The 19,509-nt window shown below is 40.8% G+C and overlaps 1 protein-coding gene across 1 annotated transcript in view; it reads right to left on the bottom strand.

Annotated features, from left to right (window-relative positions):
* mybpc2a (myosin binding protein Ca) overlaps positions 1 to 19,509 on the bottom strand; it is a 34,241-nt gene that overhangs the window by 8,577 nt on the left and 6,155 nt on the right. Inside the window, exons 2-14 of the mRNA XM_077555722.1 lie at positions 17,574 to 17,732; positions 16,710 to 16,724; positions 15,766 to 15,849; positions 15,073 to 15,221; positions 13,299 to 13,416; positions 13,072 to 13,120; positions 7,719 to 7,775; positions 7,463 to 7,635; positions 7,255 to 7,387; positions 4,820 to 4,944; positions 2,773 to 2,878; positions 2,538 to 2,707; positions 127 to 292 (exon numbers count right to left, since the gene is read on the bottom strand). Coding sequence (XP_077411848.1) covers positions 127 to 292; positions 2,538 to 2,707; positions 2,773 to 2,878; positions 4,820 to 4,944; positions 7,255 to 7,387; positions 7,463 to 7,635; positions 7,719 to 7,775; positions 13,072 to 13,120; positions 13,299 to 13,416; positions 15,073 to 15,221; positions 15,766 to 15,849; positions 16,710 to 16,724; positions 17,574 to 17,732 — 1,504 coding nt within the window. The remainder of the gene's footprint in view (positions 1 to 126; positions 293 to 2,537; positions 2,708 to 2,772; positions 2,879 to 4,819; positions 4,945 to 7,254; positions 7,388 to 7,462; positions 7,636 to 7,718; positions 7,776 to 13,071; positions 13,121 to 13,298; positions 13,417 to 15,072; positions 15,222 to 15,765; positions 15,850 to 16,709; positions 16,725 to 17,573; positions 17,733 to 19,509) is intronic.

The following is a 19,509-nucleotide window of genomic DNA, read 5'->3' as shown; positions in this document are numbered from 1 at the left end:
GCAGAATTTTTACTCTCTGAGCGTGGATTTGCCACCTCTGGTTACCTTCTAGTGCAGCTCAGGTATTTTCCAGGGCGACTCGGATATCTTCCAGTGTGACTCTAACCCATTCCAGTGTGACTCTACCTTCCGATGTGTGTCATCTTGATGCGCTCGCTGGGCTGCACCTCCACGCCATCCTTCAACCACTTGCCCGTCACCTTGTCGTCAGACACCTCGCACTTGAACACGGCCTGCTCGCTGGCCTTCACCGTCAGGTCGGCGATGCTCTGCAGGACCTGCAGTTCCTTATCTGCACGCAAGAAAAACGCAGCGCATAGTAGCCATTAGCTTAGCAGTCAAGCAGCTGCTTGCGGGCCAAATAAGTGCAAACTTTCTATGTTTTTTTTTTTCCACCAAGAATTTCTTGACCAATTTGGCATTTTGGAGGCAACGCGAAAGGAACATTCCAGAGAGTCAGCAGCGTAGCGAGGAAGCCGAAGCCGCGACCCTGTCATCAGTTGTGGACATGTAGAGCAAATTAGCCTGACTGATAGCACCGCGGCAGACGGCCTCCCAGATGAATCGAGCAGTATTAATTACGGCGGTAACTAATTGATGAGCTTCCACGCTTGTCCGAATGGAAAACATCAACACGTAGCGACGGCTAAGCTAATTGAAATACCTGTCAGCAAACTTCCCCGCCGACGCTGACGACCAATTAATTTGCGTCTCGGCCTCCCGTCGGCTTTCACTTTGGTTTCATGGACCATTTGAAGAGTTATTTTCGTTTAGCATTGAGTACCGTGTTTCCGCTGTCAGCTTGATTCACACATTTGCAGGAAAGCAAAGGTGGGTGTAAGTCACATATGTGTGAGTTAGAAATAAGACTCGGGTCTTAAACGTCCTGTTTCAAGCATGTCCCAACTTACTGTGGCAAAAAGTCTCCACCCCAAAAGTATAATCATTGAATCCAATTTTTTTGCTACAGAACCGCATAATACCCACTTCATGTAGCAGCTACTTGCAAGTTTTGTACAAAACAAATGGCACACCATCTTAAAAAAAAATTCCCTTTTCAAATGTAAACAGGCAACACTTGTTAAGTCATGTAGTTATAGTCCACGTCAAGTTGAGCTGTTCATTACTTTTAGGCTCACCGAAAGCAATTGAACTGGACAGCAAGGTTATTTAAGTTATCGAAAACTGAAAACTCAAACTAAAAATCAAAAGGCAATTTCGTTAATTAAATCAAATTAAAACTAATGTTTGTTTGTTTGTTTTTAACAAAAACAAACCGAAATTACATTTTATGTTTACAAAACTAACTAAATCTAACTATAATTATAGTGAAAATTTCCTTTGTTTTAGTCTTTCGTAATTATTTTAATGCATGTTGCCTTTGGAGATGCTTTTAAATGTGATTTTAAGTATATTTATTCATACAATATAAGAATAAGGTTGTTTGAAAGTGTGTCACACAGAAGTGACATCATCTAGCAGCAGCCAATAGAAAAGCACCTGCAGATGACGTAGCTCCTAGATGACAATTTGAGCTTGACTTTTGGTTCCATTACTTGGCTCGCCGGCTTTTTCAATTAACTCAGCCAAAATACAACGCTAGGTAAGAAATTAGTTACTTTTTTCATTTTACCATGTTGTTTCTTAAATATTGCGCATGAGTAATACACATTTATTAAATTAAAAAAATATTTTAAAAACTAATACCGAAACTAACTAAAACTAAAACTAAGCATTTTTTTAAATAAGTAAATCTAATTTGAAAAAAAAAAACTAACAGAACCACCTTGAAAACTAATTATAACATAATACATTTAAAAAACAAAACTCAAAACTAAATAAAAACGAACTAAAATGAAAATTCCAAAACTATTATAACCCTGCTGGACAGCCACTATTTTTTTTTTTTTACAGTTGCAGACTCTTGGCCACACATCCTCCCGCCAGCTGCAAATGAAAAACTGAATCGATTTTCTATTAAGAACGATTTTTGATTCAAAATGATTTGATTGACAATGATTTTTGCTTCAATCTATAGATGTGCAAGGAATTGTAATGATTTACTCCAGTCTGACTCGCTAATGCTATAATTAGCGCGCTACTCGCGGCACTTTTATCACTCAAAAGAACGGCTCCATACTGCAAAAAAAAACAACTTTTATTGGAATAACTTGATCGTGACTTTTTCCTTCTACTCTCTAATGCGGCTACAACTTAACAGTGTATTAGACCACGTGGAACCACACTGCCCCTAAGTGGCCAAATCAGGTACAACATGAACAGCGCTCCATAGAAAGGCCCACACAGACAAAGGCAAGACAGTATAAAATAATTTAAATGAAATAGATTTTGGGAAATTTTGAATGGTACTAAATGAAAATGAAAAAGATTTTTTGCCACACCCCCACTACATAGTGTGCTCTATTATTTGTTATTGAACCACAAGAACAAGTCGCGATTGTTGAGGAAGGAAGAAGTAGATTACCAGAAAAAACAAGAAAAATGGTTGCCAAACCCTGCAGATTGTGCGACAGTACCTTCCACCTCCAACTCAGCCTTGGACTCTCCGCCGTTGGTCAAGGCAAAATAAGTACCAATGTCCTCCTTGGTGACGTCGTTTATGATCAAAATGTGCTTCTTGCCGTCCTTCTTGAATCTGTACTTGGAAGCCGCGCTCTCTTTGGTCAGCTCCACGCCGTCTTTCATCCTGAAGACAAACACGCACTTGTTAGGACCGCTGCAACATGGCGGCCGTTCAAAAGACTGGCCCACCATTTGACGTGCGCCCCTTCCTCGGAGACCTCCACCTCGAACTCCACCCTCTCGCCCACCACCGTGTGCACGTCATCCAGAAGCTTGGTGATGGTCACGGGAGGCTCTAAAGGACAAGAGGTGCAAACGGACTGCTTTATACGAGTATTTGCAGCAGTAGTGGAAAGTACTCCAAAGGTCACAAGTATTTTTAATTAGTGGCTTTAGACAGGGAATCCTTCTATATCCTGTATTTCTGAATAGCATCCTTGAGTTCTTAAAGTGGCCTTCAAAAGACGCCTACAAACGATGACGCATTCAGTCACTTGCGCGGCACAAGCACAACAAAACCATAAATGGACTTTATAGTTTAGTAGTAACTTTTTATGAAAAAAACATCTCCAGACTGAAGGACTGCATGCTCCAAGCAGACCAAGAGAAGCTTATCCACACTTTTATCTCCAGTAGACTGGATAACTATAACCGTCTTCTGACTGGACTCTCCTAAAAGAACATCAGACAATTGCAGTTCATTCGGAACGCTGCAGCTCAAATTCTGACCAAAACAAAGAGAGCAGAACATATCACTCCAGTCCTTAAAGCTTTTCACTAGCTCACAATCAGCTGTAGAACAGATTTCGAAATTCTACCACTGGTCTATAAATCACTGAATGGTTTGACTTGGGTCATGAATAAATTCAAGAAATGCTGATTGAATATAAACCCAGCAGGGCTCTGAGATCTGCAGACAGGTCAATTATTGTAAGCAAACATGGTGAAGCTGCATTTAGCTGTTATGCTGCACACAAATGAAATAAGCTGCCAACAGAAGTGAAGTCAGGCCTGAGTGTAAATGCTTTTAAATCCAGGTTAAAAACGTTGCTTTTTTCCCCCCTATACCTTTGATTAGGATTTAAAAATAATAATAATTGTGTTTTTTGCTTTAATTATTTTAGAAAACTAATCTTAGTTATTGACTTTACTCTTAAATGTTTTTAAAGTTTTCTGTTAATGTATTTTAACATTTATATTTAATGTATTAATTGTATTATTTGTGTATTTTAATTACATTTATTTATCATTTTATTTTTATTAGTTATTGATATTATTAACTAAATTTAATTGTGTCACTCTATTTTATTATATAACCGATTTAAATTATTATTGTTATTATTAATAATAATAATAAATTAAAAAACATCCCATTTATAAAGCAGTATGATTATACTGCATTTGTTTTAGTTTAATTTACTTCATTTGTAAACATATATTATTGATTTTTAATACCGGTAATATTGTTATGTTATGCTGAAATACGTTTATTTATTGTATTATATCTTAATTGCATTTTTAGTTGTATTCTATTTTTATTTTGTTTTATACCTAGATATTTAAATATTTTTTTACAGTAGTGATTCTTTACTTTTTCTAGTTAATTTTATTAATATTGTTTTTATTCATTTAACTAATTTAGCCTACTGCCCGAAGCCAGGTGGGATAGGCTCCAGCACCTCCCGCGAGGACAAGCAGTTAAGAAAATGGATGGATGGATGGACTAATTTAGTCATTTGTATTAATTGTATTTATTTTCATTTCATGATTTTTACTATATATTTGTGTTTGTTTTTTATTTTTTGTAACTGTATTACTATATTGTCTATTTTTCACATTTGATTATTGTCAGTACTTGATTCATTGTATTTTTCTTAAATGTATTTTAGAATTTTCACAATTTCCACTACGTACTATACACAGATTTTGGGAAACGCTGGCATCACAGTCCCTTAACATTTTGCAAACTCATCACAATACACCCTAGTGAGAGAGCACTGGAATTATGAAATAGTTTCCTTATTTTTTTTTCTTTAAAAAAGAAAGAGATTTTTGGACGCTACACTTAATACATTCATGTTTTTTAACCTGAGTAGTAATACGGCTCGGCTGCTTTGCCTTGTGTTGTTTTCATTGTGGTGACTAGTGAACAGTGAATTGTCTTTTGGATGAATAAACGCTTAGGATGAGTTTCCAATGGCGCGTCACAAAGAATGACAGCAGGTGAGTCAGCTACCTTTGACAAAGACCTCGGTGAAGCATTTGTCTTCGCCCACCACGCACTCGTAGGCTGCGTCGTCTGACAGGTTGCACTTGTTGATGGTGAGCGTGCGTCGGTTGCCCACGCACTCGAACACGTACCTGTCGCACAAGGACCAACACGGCCCGTGACGTCACAGGGAATACAGTAGTGCTCGCTAAGTTGCCACGGTGACGAGTCAGCTCACCTTGTATCAAGCTACAGTACTAGAATTGTTTGGAACAAGGCTGGGATTTCGAGCAGCCGATCAGCAAGAGACGGGGAAAAAAATCATGGGCAAAATGTATGACAGTTCCTTTTGAAGATTCTATTACGTCATGTATGTACATTATAAATACTCAAACTGCAGCACAGCTACTTCTTACTCCTTTTCAAATATGTATTGTGCTTTGATTTTCTAAACGTTGTTTTCAAATGTTGTATAAGTGAAGCCAAAAATCATTTACAGTACATCTTCTTTCATTTACATGAAAAAAATAGGAGGGGCAGGTGAGTTGGGGTGGGAGGCCATCGGTTGGGCCCCCCTATTTATTTTTAATGCACCACACACACACACACACACACACACACAATCACTTTTCTGGGAAGTGGGTGGATCGGAGCAGGGGGTTATCATTTCCCTCTTCGCCTTCTCACCCGCTCCCAATTTTAATGCACCACACACACACACTTGTATATACACTGGGTGGGGTCACATCCACGGTGTAGGGGTAGAGTTCGCCAGTCGGTGAGCTGTACTCAGTAACAGGGTTAGTTCTCACTAGGCACGCTGGCATGACGACCGGGACCTTTCCCCGCCGGGCCTAGGGTTCAGGGGTGCCGCTCGTCCCCCGGTGCTCCCTTCTCTCCTTCCCTGCCCAGTGTTCCGCCCTACTACATGGCTGGAGGTGGGGTGGGAACGGGTGCCCTCGCTTCGCCACTGTGCGGCCCCTCCCCAGCGCTGATTCCTGGGTTCGAGGGTCAGGGGATGGGGGGAGCTGATGGGGGTGGGGTGGGGTCGGGAGATGGCAGCTTGTTGGTTGGGGGGTGGTATGGGTGGCTGGGTGGGGGGTGCTAAGGGTGGGTGGGAGCCAGGGCTGTGGACCGGTGGGATGCCGTATGGGCCTGCCGTGCCCCGTTCTGCTGCGCTGGGCTTGGGGCACGGGCCGCGTGAGTGGTTCTTTGGGCTCCTGGGTTTTCTCTTTGGCCATGACTCCCGCGGGGCCCGGGGGTTGTGCCCTGGAGCTGCCACGGCCTGGGGGGGCCTGTGGAGCTGCGCTTGCCCTGCCTGGCCGAGGTCGATGGCTCCCTTCTTTGGTGGAGGTCCTCATGCGTGCCAAACCACCACACTAGCATCTACTGAAATTCAAACAGAATTTGCTTCTCGCTCCCTGAATCGGTGGAGGTTGATGTCTGTGGATCTCACTCTGCTTCATCTATCCTTGCTTTCTTTCTTCAATTTTTCCTCTGGTCTCTTGAGGTTTCCTTAATTTGTTGGAATTTAGATGTTTCTGGGGTTGGTGAAAGATTCTGGTTTGTAACTGTGGGTAGTAGGTGGTGTCTGGTCGGTGCTGGATTTCCCTTTGTTTCATCTTGCTTTTCTTTGATCCTTCCTCTGGTCTCCTCACAACTTTACGACTGGCGGGATTCTGAAGTCTTCGGTTCAGGTGAAGGGTATGGGATTTTTAACAGGTTTCAGGTGAATTAATGAGTACACACACACACACACGCACACACACACAACACACACACACACAAAAGAGAGACAGCAATGATGATGACATGTTGAATCGGTAAGACTACCGAATGAACAATACTGATCTCTCTTTAAAACATTTTTTATTATTATTCTACATTTTATATGTACTAGACGAAATACATTTTCTACTTCGCTTAGGCTTAACTCATTCACTTCCATTGACGGTTATAAACGTCAAAAAATCATTTGAACTATTTCTATTACATTTTTTTGAAAACTTGAAATCATGAGTTAACTATTAAAGACATGCGATTAATTGCGATAAAAAAAAGTATCGCCTGACGCCCCTCCTTTTTTAAATAATCATCTGTTTTATTTGTTATAAAAACAATACTACCAATATTAACAATTTTTTAATTAACATTATTTGAATGTAGTTACAAATCCAAATTTTAACTCCAGAACACATTTTTAATGCCTCTTTAAACTGAAGCAAACTTTTCAAAACTATTTATCAATATTAGATTTTGCACACTGTATACACTTAATCATATTTAGAAGTATTAATTTCTAAATGATAAAGAATTTCCTTTAAATTTGGACTTTTTCCCCCCTTATACCATCATGCGTGTTTACTGATTGGCTGAAGAGATCACATGGTTCTGCTAGCCGCAAATATGCTTCCCTGACATAATGTGATATTAATATTGATGACGATGACCCCCGCACTCACTTGGCTGAGGGTTTGATTTCCTGTCCGTTTTTGAGCCACTTGATGGGAACGTTGGGGTCAGCCACCTCCACGCTCAGCTGGATCTTGCGACCCTTGTCCACCGAGTAGGCGGGCTCCAGCTTCTTCAGGAAGGCTGCGGGCGCAACGGCCGGTTAGGGGAGGTCGCCGTCCCCCAACGCACCCCGACCCCCACCCCTGGCTGACTCACCGTCGCTCTTTTTGGGCTCCACTGTCTTCATCTTCTTCAGCCTCTTCAGCATGCCGCGCAGGTCGGTGATGCCGTACTCGAAAGCGATCTTCTCGTAGTCGCACGGCTTGGCCGCCTTCAGGATGTCCCACACGTCCACCTCCTCCGGGGGGGCTTGTTGATGCTTCTTTGCCCTGAGGAAAAGAAGCCGCAGCCGCGGCGGCCATCCAGTCAGCCGCCGGCGGGCTGGCACAAAAAGAGAAAGTGCTGGATTTACCTTTTCTTGAGCAGGGCGCTGAAGTCCAGATCGCCGGCATCCTCACCAGCGTCGCCACTGTGGGAGAAGAATATTCAGGATTAACTTAACCGCTTGCCCACCTCGTACACACCTTTGCTCTATTCAAAAAGTCACAAATATGTCCGACTCCACATTTTTCTTTGCATATTGCTTGTTTTAGGGTTGTCTTTGTCAACAGGGTTGTTTTTGGATTCAAGTTTCATCATCACTTAACTTTTACGCTTGCCCACCTTGCACAGACCCACTTGCTCCACTTGCAAAGATACAAAGATTTGGGTACTTTTTTTAGGAATAGTGTTTGGTCTTGCACTCAACTTTTTTCATCTACGCTTGCCCACCTCTTAAACACCACTTGCTCTACTTGCATTACAATGAAAGTCGCTTAATCCATAATTTTCTTTGTAGGCTCCTCATTTAAGTGTTTTGGTGAAAAGTGTTTTGTTTTGTGTTTGCTTTGAATTCTAACTTCATCACGGCTTCGCTTGCCCACCTTGCACACATTCACTCACTCCACTCGCAAAGATATAAAGATTTCTGAAGCCACATTTTGCTTTGCAGTTTGCAGTTTTTGTTGTTTTAGGATGATTTTTGTCAACATTGTTTACTGTTTGGTTTTGGACTTTCTTCATCACCACTTGCCCACCTTGCACACACCTCTTGCTCTATTTCCATCGCTACAAAGGTGTCTTAATCCACATTTTTCTTTGCAGTTTTCTTTTTAAGTGTCCTTTTGGTGAACATTGCTTCATTTTGTGTTTACTATTAATTTAAATTCTTCACCACTCTTGCCCGCACTATTTGCTCTACTTGCAAAGCTGTATAAGTGCTTGAAACTACATTTTCTACATAGTTTGTTTTAGTGTTGGTTTTGTCTGTCTGACTCAACTTTCTTCATCATCGCTTGCCCACCTCAAAACACCAACTTTTCCTACTTGCAAATCAATAAAGATGTCTGAGTCCACCTATTATTATAATTTTTTTGCCGTTTTCTTCTTTAAATGTGTTATGTTGTAAATGTTATTCATTTTACACCGAACTTCCTCATCTCTTGCCCTCCTTGCACACAAGCTTTGCCCTATTTGCATAAATGTTACAAAGACATGTGACTCCACTTACAAACTAAGTATAGCTTTATGTCTACAATTTTCTTCTTTAGAAACAAAAACTATTCATTTAGGCACAACTTTCTTACTTGCCATTTGCTTGCTTCATAAACACCAACTTGCGCTACTTCTTGTGTTAATCTGAACTACAAAACTTAAACTATTTTTAAATGTGACATCATTTGTTTGGCACCCAATTTTCTTATTTACTACATGCCCACCTCGCAAACACCAATTTGCTCCACTCGCAAATCTACAAAGACTTCCAGCTAATCAACTGTGCCGCGCTTATTCTTTACTAGTCAACTTTTTTTCCTCACCGCTCACCTCCCTCACAGACACCCACTTACTCCACTTGGAAAGTGGCAACTAGCAAACCATTTGACTAGTTGATCAACAGCCACCTTCTTGCAAGGTGACAAGAGCGTACAGTTGAATGTTTTGTTTTGTTAAACAGTGTTTGTTTTGCCGCCACTGGCCTCAGGACCCCCCCCCCCCCCCCCCAAAAAAAAAGAAAAGAAAACCTCAACAACGATATAAATTCCGAGTCTCACTTGTGCCTCCACGGATGAGCGCTCCGCTCAAGGATAACACGCGTGCTTGATGGTGGTGGTATAATCCCGGAAGGAGGGCAAACCCTCCCCGGGGAGCGATAATAACCTCGTCGACGGGACGCGCCAGCTCGGCGGTCGGCTGAGCGTGAAAACGTCGGCACGGCCTACTGTACTTGAAGGCTTGAAGGCCTGCGAGAGCCTCAGATAACCTTCGTGCAAGGAGGAGGGTAGAGCGGGCGCTTGACTAAGCTGAGGATGGCAAGCAATTAAAACTATTTCGTCAACTTATTAGCCACATTATTGGACGCCAGGGTGATATTTTAAGGCATTGTGCTTACTAATCCATGCGCCTCCCCCCTTTTAAGCCTGCGGCACTGTACAGACTCTGGTTGACCTTCGTGTCTGGATCTACACTCTCATGGAAGCTCCTCAGTTTGGCAACAAATGCTTTTTGGCTTTTTTTTTGGTGCTAATTTTGTGAAACGTATTCCAAAAACGGAGCATCCTCAACACGTTCTGTTCAGGGACCATTACAAGTTGCCTGGACAGTACTGCAACTAACAGTTAGTTTCATAATTAGTTCATCTGCTGACTATTTTTTCAATAGACCGATGAATCAGATTGTGTGGTTTTTTTTCATCCCTTTATTCAAAATCAAGGCATCGTTTCACATTGTCAATGCAGAAAATGCAGGAACAAATTGATTATGACTCTGTTATTAGTTTGTTCTGTAACGTGTCTGAAAACGGGCAAAAAAATGAATTGTTTTTCCTAAGTAAAAGCAGATTATTTGTAACGCTCTTATTTGATTCAACAAAAATATATTTAGTCTTTTTTCATAGAAGACAAAATAAATTGAGGCTGAAATTTCAAGGATTTGGCCAACTAAGTTAGCTAAACAAGGTCTCTAAACGATTAATCAATTATCAAAATAGTTGTTGAATAATTTTACATTTGATCAGCTGTTTATCAATCAATTAATTAATGCACCTCTACAGGCTACAAAGTGTGTAAGGGATATATTACTTCATGTTCTTCATTAACCATAAGAATGAGTAACTTTAAAGGTGTATTCAGGGATCTTCTCAAAAAGTAGAAGCCAAACATCCATATGTCACTTTTTAAAAAGTGTGCATGCGGAAGACCATCCTACCAGCTCTCCTGCTCGTCGGGGGGAAACGCCTACACTGTAAAAATGGGGAGTGACATTTACTTGAAAAAGCCTAGTAAAGGTTGATGCACTCCGAAATTCTATGTCAATTTTACAAGGCGCTTAACTAGAATTTCTGATGTGAAAAAATCTTGATTTGTGTCATGTCAATCAAAATTTTGGGAACATGCCAGCTCCTCTTCATCATCATCTTCATCAGTCTCTGCAGCCGGCCTCACGTCATAGACGGATGCCCTCTCGCGGCTCGCAGCCATTTTTAATGTATGCGGTGAGATCGGTGGAGCGACAACGATGAATGGCTGAATCCGAAGCTCAGCAGCGACTTGCTACAAACAGTCGAAGTATGCATGCGCATCTACGAACAAGCACCACGACGTCATTATGGCAGATTGATTGACGGGATCGAGAGGCAATCGTTGAGATGATCCACCCGCGGAACACACAGCGACAAAAGACCCTTGAAAACACCTTTAATATTTAAAATAACCGTTAACTTCTTTTCACACTTGCGTGACAGTTGAGAATGTTAAATGTAGAGTATACCAATATATCTGACAATATAGAATTTTTTCTTAATTTTTAATTTAAAATTTGATTTATTGTAAATAAAATTTAAATAATAACATTTATAATTTTACAAATTTTATTAAAAAATTGGTTGACTAAATAGTTCAATTGATTACAAGCAATTTAAAGATGAGAATGAAATATTACTTTATTTCCTAAATACACTTGAGTCTGAGTTACTTGATTTTGTCTGCAATCCATTCAGAAAAAAAAATCTGCGTAACATTTTTTTTAATTACCTCATCAATCAATGACATGGCTTATTTTTTCGAATTCCAAATCATCCAAGCCTAAAACCTCCGAGCTGTGAGTCAGACGTGCCAACGACTTCCTCCACCTCCTACCAAATTAATTTGGATTGTTTCTGAGGTCTTATTCTAATTTCTCGAATTTTGTTTTTTTTGTTAACTGTCAGCTGTAATCATCAATATTATACGAGCTAAATTCATTAACTATTTCACTGTGTGCAATAAATCCGTATGAAATGCGTTTTCATTTAGTTTTTTTAATTGAACAACTTTATTAATTCCAGTTTCAATAATATTGTAATTTTTTTCAGATGCAACTGTATTTCGACATAAGCAAACTCATGTAAGCTGCGTCTCGAAAAGGACTGTCATGGACTCCAACAGTGGTCACAAAGATTCTATGAGCATCATCATCCTCCATCATCGTTTAACCTTGCAGGCCAGTAAATCTGACTTCCAAGCAACCTTTCACTTTCTATTTCCTCCTTCACCTCCTCCTCCTCCTCCTCCTTTTGCCATTTGCGATATGAGCCTTGTGCAAATGACGACTCCGCCGCTGCTGCGTTCGTGGCTCAATATCGCGCTGTCGCTTTGCATGCTGCGCTGCTCGTCTTCAACGGGGCGCGCTAAAGAGGACGGGAAATGATGCTTTCACGCACAGATTACTGATACCGGGACACCTACTGAAGGTGGATGCTAGTTTATCATTGTGACTGGAGAGCTCACAGCTAAAACACTTATTAAAACATACAAGACAGTTCACATACTTTATATGCAGCGGTGCCTTGTATGACGGCGTATTAGGTCCACGGAAAAATATATATTGTTCCGGGGGGGGGGGGGGTTTGGTAGGGTGGTTTTAATATTCCGAGAGAAAAAATTGTAAATTTGCGACTTTATGAAGTGGCAAATTGGCAAATTTGTGAGAACAAAAACTCAGAACCTTATGACAAATACACGTAACGTAGGCAGGATAAAGACGGATTTATGCTTCATTTAAACTTCACTCATTATACATGGTAGCTAGAGCGACAACACTTCCTGATCCCTTATCAGCTGACTAACACTAACCAATCAGAAGCTAGCATATGTTAAATAAATGCAAGTGTATGACGGAGAGCAGCAGATTCAACACATCAATTTAGTTACTTGTGCAAAAAAACTAAATGTATAAATAATAATTCTGGAAACATAAATGTACAAGTAAATATACATTTTAACAAATAAACTTAAGTGCTTGATCCTCAGGGTGTTGACCTTTGCAAAGCGAGGCGTCTTCGTCGCTTGCAGTACCCAACGCTTCAAAGTGTGAATGCTTAACACGATATGGTTCATCTCTGCTAAAGCAATTACTACCTCCTTATTTATTTCCTTGCAAATCTGCCACTTTATAAACTCGCAAAAGTAGCACGTTTTTCTCTTGCAAATTGGCCACTTTCTAAAGTGGCCAATTTGCAAGTTTTTCCTCGCAAATTTGCCAAATTTCAAGGTTCGATGAGATTGATAATCATGTGACACGTCTACGATTACGTGTGAGTACCACAATCCTGATGGGACTCGTACCTCATCCAAGTGGACTGAAAGTTTGCCAAACTTGATTGTTTTGTTGCGTGTGAGGTTTGAGGTGTGTTTAACCATGAACACATGACAGACAGACATGAGGTGGACAGATGGACGGCGGACACTCACGATCGCTTAAAGGCCTCCAAAATGTTGTCCTGCTGCTCCTCTTCCACAGCTGAAAGCAAAACAAAAGTAGAAGACCGTGGAGGTTCCTTCATCTTCACGCCAATAAGAGACTCATGACCTCGCCAGATGACGGAATGTAGCGCGCACGCAGTTATTGTCTGACAAAGGCGGTTACACGGAGGAGGCGGCCGGATAAAAGGCGACAGTAACGCGATTAAGCGACGCACCCTGCACGGACACCTCAAAGGTGCAGCTGTCGCACTTGTCCTTGGAGGTCACCTCGCAGCGGTAGCCGCCCGCGTCACCGTCCACCACTTTCACGATGCGCATCTCGTACGTGTAGATCTGAAAAACAAACAAACAAGTGTAAAGTCAGCCAGGCAGACACTTTCTTCCCGACCAAAGTCAAGATGCCAGCAACTCATAGCTCGGGAAAAAAACTATCTATTACTAACTATTGTCTTTATTACTGTTGAACCTCGGTTTTTGTATGCCCTAGTTTTCCCAAGATTTGTTTTTTTTTCATGAATTTAATAGTCTAAATTATGATCTTTTGTGTGTAACTTAACCAATTTAAACCAATTGAAATCAGATTTGTTTTTTCATTCCCTCATTTTCCTTTCTTTCTTTCTCCCTCCCTCCCTTTCTTTCTTTCTTTCCTTCCTTCCTTCCTTCCTTCCTCCCTTCCTTTCTTCTCTCTCCCTCGGTCATTGACCATAACACATTTTGCCCTATGCTAATTTTGTTTTTGTCATGTCTGGGGAGATCTGGCTTTGGTTGAGGGCCCTGAGTGGGTTCCCGCCCTTCCGCGGGTTGACCAATCCGGGCCCTCAGCCACTTGTGCCTGGCCCCAGGTGTGACTAGTTACCCAATTAGTGTGGGTGCATTTAGTTCCCGGCTGGTGACCAGTCCGTGTGGGATCATTGCCGCTTGTCACGGTTACCCCTGGAGTCTTGTCTGTCATTTTGATTTTGTATCGTTTCAGTTCTTGGTTATTTAATACTAACCAGTACCCTGGTTAGTGTTTTTCTGTAAAATAAAGCACGCCAGTCTCGCCCGCACTCCTGCTGTGGTTCTCCTGCCTCCCTGCATTTTGGGTCCTCCACTCCACACGCCGCTCCGTGACCACACCGTAACAGTTTCCTTATTGATTTGTTGTCGTTTTTTCCACAAGTGGAGGGATAGGCATGCGGCTGTCGTTCATTTCATTTTGATCATATGAAGCGGTCGCTCTATGTTTTGTGTTACTGTCTGTCTTTGTATCTTAAATGTATGATCCCAGTAAATGTATTTGGTCCCTTAAATCGGACATGATGATTTTGTTTCTGATGGAGAAAACAAAAACAGACAAAACAGACAAATTCTCAGATATTGTTCATTTCTGTCAGGGGTGTTTGGGGCACCACAAAGCATTTATGCTTAGGGCACCAAAATGGCTAGCGCCGGCCCGGCTTGCGTTCTGTTGAACCCTTTTTACACAAAACGATACAAAGTTTTAGGAGCTAGCCATTTTATTAAAAAGGTGCGATACATGATAAAGCTCAAGAAAGAACCCATAGCAAAGTATAAAAATGGTTCCTTTCTCTCCCCTCATCACTATCGTCAACACGCTATAAATAGTCTCAATTAATGTAAAACTGTAAATGCCTATTTATCCTCTTCAATTGTCATTTTTGAACTGGTTTCAGTATGTAAGACTATTGTTATTCTCGATAAAATTGATTTTAAAAAAAATATTTCGGGATATTTACATTACAGACTCGGGAACAGATTCATTGGATTAACATTCATTCTTTAGGAAATATTGCTTTGGCTTTCATGCAATTCAGTTTTAGACTTTCTGCAACAAATTAATTACAAACAATGAGGTTCCAGTCTATTTACGGTAAATTAAAAATAAAAAAAACTATTCCTAAACGTTTGTAAATGTAATAATATAACATGTAAAATTGCAGCCTCAACAAGAGATTTAGCTCTTAGTCTGTCATAATCTTAGCATACCTTTGTGTTCCTGTCATAGGTCTCCTTGAACTGAAGGTGCTTCCCAGCTTTGCTGCCCAGGTCAAGCCACTTGCCCTTCAACCACTTCATGGTGGGCTTCCTCATCAGGGTGGACGAGTCCACTTTGGCCAAGAACGTCACATCCTGGCCTGCTCAAACAACACAGTTTAATCAATCAAATAGTACGTTAGATACAGTATTTCACCTCTGACACTTTTTTTTCGCATTTCCTTTATTTTCAATGGAGAAATATAACTTGAGATGAGCGTGTAAAGATACAAGCAAAATAAACTCGGAACTCAAGGCACCATTGTATAAAGACAAACATTTGTGTACCCAAAACCAATATAGAAGGGCAATTATTCATATTCTCTAGAAATTACTCTTCTTTTTTTTACATTTGGAAGTAATTGGAATATTGACAATGAACATCTTCAGTTGTGAGGCAGAATATTACAAGATTCATGTCTACATGGCAAATGAACCGACAACTACTTTTTCGACATGTACATTAACAAGGTTTAACAAGAAAAAAATGAATTACAAGACCAGTGATACCAAAATTATTATTATTTGTAAAGCCAAAATAAGCAAATAAATAGCCAAAATAAACATTAGGTATAAAACGACCAGGGTTGTGCGCAAACGTCTGTTGGACAACCAAGTAGATGCCAGTGGAGATTTTTTTCAGACCTTTGATGGCGGTGGCGCTCTCTGGCTTGAGTGCAAACAGGCCGGTCAGCTCGGACAGCTGAAGGTCCTCACCCGGGGCCACCTCTGCCAGGGTGACAAATGTTATCATCAACACACACAAAAACTGACTTTCAGTATACTTACTTAGTAGCGGGGAAACTATAAATGTCACACCAATACTTTCTCCGATTGGTTCTGCTTTGTAAGCAAAGGTTACAATTATGTTCACAAAGCAAAATACCAAGCATACCAAAATCCGTACCAAAGTCTCGCGGATGAGTGAGCGAAACCACAAATGGTGCAAAAGTAGGGTTTCATGCTAACTAACTGGCTTCAACAACGTGACTATGTTAGCTGCTAACATGCTAAATGAAAGTCATACACGTTGAATCTGTAGTTAGGATTCATATTTATCTTTCTCCTTGGACGAAGCATTAGGATTTAACATGTCAATAACTTTGAGCCATTAGCTGCTGGTGCTGTCACTAAATAAATACAAAACCTAATGCTACTCAGCAAAATAGAAACTCAATGCACTAGGATGAGTTTAAAATCGATTCAATGACTAGTGTGAAAGGATCCAACATTTGGCATGTGTCCACACAGATTAAAAAAAAAAAATCCATCATTGTACATTTAGCGGTACAATGTCTTGTCAGTGATACCCCCTTGAAAGTTTTTCCTTCGTACCCTGACCCCAACAATTAGTCCTAGGAGATACAATCAGTCAGTATAGATTGTATCATAAACTAACACCAACTGTTACCTCTAACTTGTGATACATCATGCAGTCATTATGATCAACCACAATGGTCCTTTGAGGGCAAATGACAATGGACCAGAGTTGGAGCACTCACATCAGCCTTTAAACAACGTCACTAATGAATTATTAAAGCCATGTCTATTTATTTATTCCAAACAGACAGATCCTCGGCAAGTCTTACCATCAGGAGGCAACTCTGCATCGTAAAGCGTGTTGGTGGGAAAGAGAACGTATGTCAGTCTCTATAAAAGCATCATTCTTTGTACATTGCCGTTGTTGGTGAAAAGGCCAACAACACATTTATTCATAACTGCTGGGTTATGTCAAAACTACACATGTTATCCAGAGAGGTTGATGGGAAAGGTTTGCAAAAGAATTCTATGTACAGTTAATGCAGTCTGGATAAAGCTATGCGGTGTCCACATAGTTTTTATAATCACTCAAAATTAACTATACGTCCATCGGCATAGTCTTTGGAATATGTCAATAAATAAATATATATATATATATAATCAAAATCAAAATTAGCCCAAATAAGGCTATGGTAAACTCTGTGGCAATTTCCATCGTTGCCTGAATCCCTCCAAAATCTAAACCATTCGATGTATTTGGATCCTTAAAAATAAAATACAAAAATACAATGCGGCTCATTTGAGTTTATACAAAAAACTAATGAATACTTGCACACAAATGTGCGCTACAGCTAAGGCTAAAGCATTTGGATACCTCAAAACAATTAAAACTATGCAGATCATTTGAGTCAATAAAATGGCAAAAGGAACACAAAATTGACCAAGCACTCGTTTCTCTGTAACATAAACGTATGCTTTTGCCAAATTCTAACTTTATGCTACTATTACTTACCTGACTCACCATCCGTTGCTAATGCTACAAGCTAAAGAGCCACTTTCTGATATGTCTCACGCACACACACAAACACACTCATGTTTACTGAAGCACAAAACACAACAAGCAGACAAACAGCAAGCGGGGGACATTTTGGAGGGGGGTGAGAGTTTTTTGTGGTTGGCAGACGCCATCTTACCGTCGCTTGGCTCAGAGTTTGCTGAGTGAGAGGAAACATGGATGCCAATGAGGCGTGGAGGCAGCAAAGCAGCAGCGGGAGGAAGACATTTGGTGACAAACAAACACGGAAGAGAGGGCGAGAGAGAGGGAGCTGGTGCGTTGCGAGCAAGCGAGCGAGCTTACCTGAGGTGGGCTGGACGTCTGCTGATGGACGACAAGCAAAAGCGAAAGCTGCATCACATTTTACTAGCCTAATAGCATCAGTGGTCATTTTTCAATGAATGTTTCAAGATCAACAACAAAAATTGCAACGTGCTGCTTGTTAAAAAATGTTTTTTCTTCATGTCTGTGTATATCACTAGCCATAATACAAAGGTAATAAGGATGTTTTCTTTGCTTCTATGTGTGTTTAAATGGGCAAGCATGATATCATGCAAAAAGATGAGCCAACCCTAACCCCTTAACCGTTATCTCCAGAACACTAATTTCAGTCTTTAGTCCCATTCCTAACCTTTATCCCTAACCTTTGAACCCTATATTCCAAGTATAACCACTAATCATAACCCCTAATCTCAAACTAACTTGGTTGTTAATCCTAACTAAATGTCATCTAAACACTAGCCCCTAATCATAATCCAACCTAACCCTAATACCAAACCCTATACATTTTTTCCACACCTAATCCCAAATTTTATACCACTAACCTGAGCCACTTAATTTGAACTCTGAACTCCAGAACTCTTAATCCTAACCTAACCTATAATACAAACCCTAATTCTAACTGTTAATCCTTACTGCTAATCCTAATTTAACCCGTAATCCAACCCTCAAATCCCACTTTTAAAGTATTGTCCGACGGATTTGTTTCGGCCTGTCTGGGACGTTTCTGGGCGGAGCCATGACCTTTTCCCTCCAAGCAAAACCATGGAGGCATATGTAAATTCGGCCGTGCCACTGCTGATTCGTGGACTGGTGTCATGCTCGTTCCTGGTTGGTTGCTGTCTTCAGCTTCCTCGAGCGTCAGTTTTAAATGGTGTGTTTACAAACAGCAAGAAAAATCCATCGGATCATAACCCTAACTAACCTAACTGACTCCCCTAAACATGATACTTGAACCCCTAATCCCCACCCATAACCCACTAAAAATAACCTAATCCCTATTTGCTAAACCTAAAACTAGCCCTAACCGCTCATTTTAACCATTCCTCTAACCCCTATTGTATTGATTTTTTTTTGGGGGGGGGGGTCTAAGACTCAACCCCAGACTCCCCCTACGAAGGATGCTTTTACTTTAGCAAGTAACACATGTACACACACAGGCAGACACACACACACGCACACGCGTTCTCACTGACTCTTATCACGAGTGACTTTCAAGTTTTCTTTCAAGCTCCGTGAAAGTCAAACAATTCTCATTTGAAGCACATTTGCAGGGAAAATACACAAAAAAATCACACAAATTGAAGCACAGTGAAGCATCACAAATGCAAACGACATAAAAAAAAAAGGCACATTTATGGTGTGTATGCATATACGGTGTGTCTCCATGTGTGCGCATGCACACATACACACACATGCCTGTGTGTGTTTTCCTAATGGCGGGCCAAGCAGATGAATGTTTCATGTGTCCTTCAGCTACCTTTGTTCAAGTTTGCAGTCTGGGCCTTTGATCACTTTAGTACCAAAAGATCTGGAAGGGAATTTTGTATTCAAGTATTTCTGGATATATATTTTTTTATTCCCCTTTTCACCCTTTCACCACCTAGATGTTTTATTCCTGGCATCTCGAGTGTAGCAGTAGTGTGAGCGTGTGTGTGTGTATGTGTGTGTGTGAGATGCTGGAGGTAGAATAGAAGGAAGGCTCCTAAAAGATGTTTGGAGATGTTTGCCTCGCGAGGCAGGAAGCAGCTAATCGCTAACGAGCCCCCCGAGAGTCACAAACACCTTTTGTGTGC

This window comes from Vanacampus margaritifer, chromosome 2, assembly GCF_051991255.1.
Source record: "Vanacampus margaritifer isolate UIUO_Vmar chromosome 2, RoL_Vmar_1.0, whole genome shotgun sequence".
Taxonomy (NCBI): domain Eukaryota; kingdom Metazoa; phylum Chordata; class Actinopteri; order Syngnathiformes; family Syngnathidae; genus Vanacampus; species Vanacampus margaritifer.
This window is presented reverse-complemented; position numbering and strand designations above follow the sequence as displayed.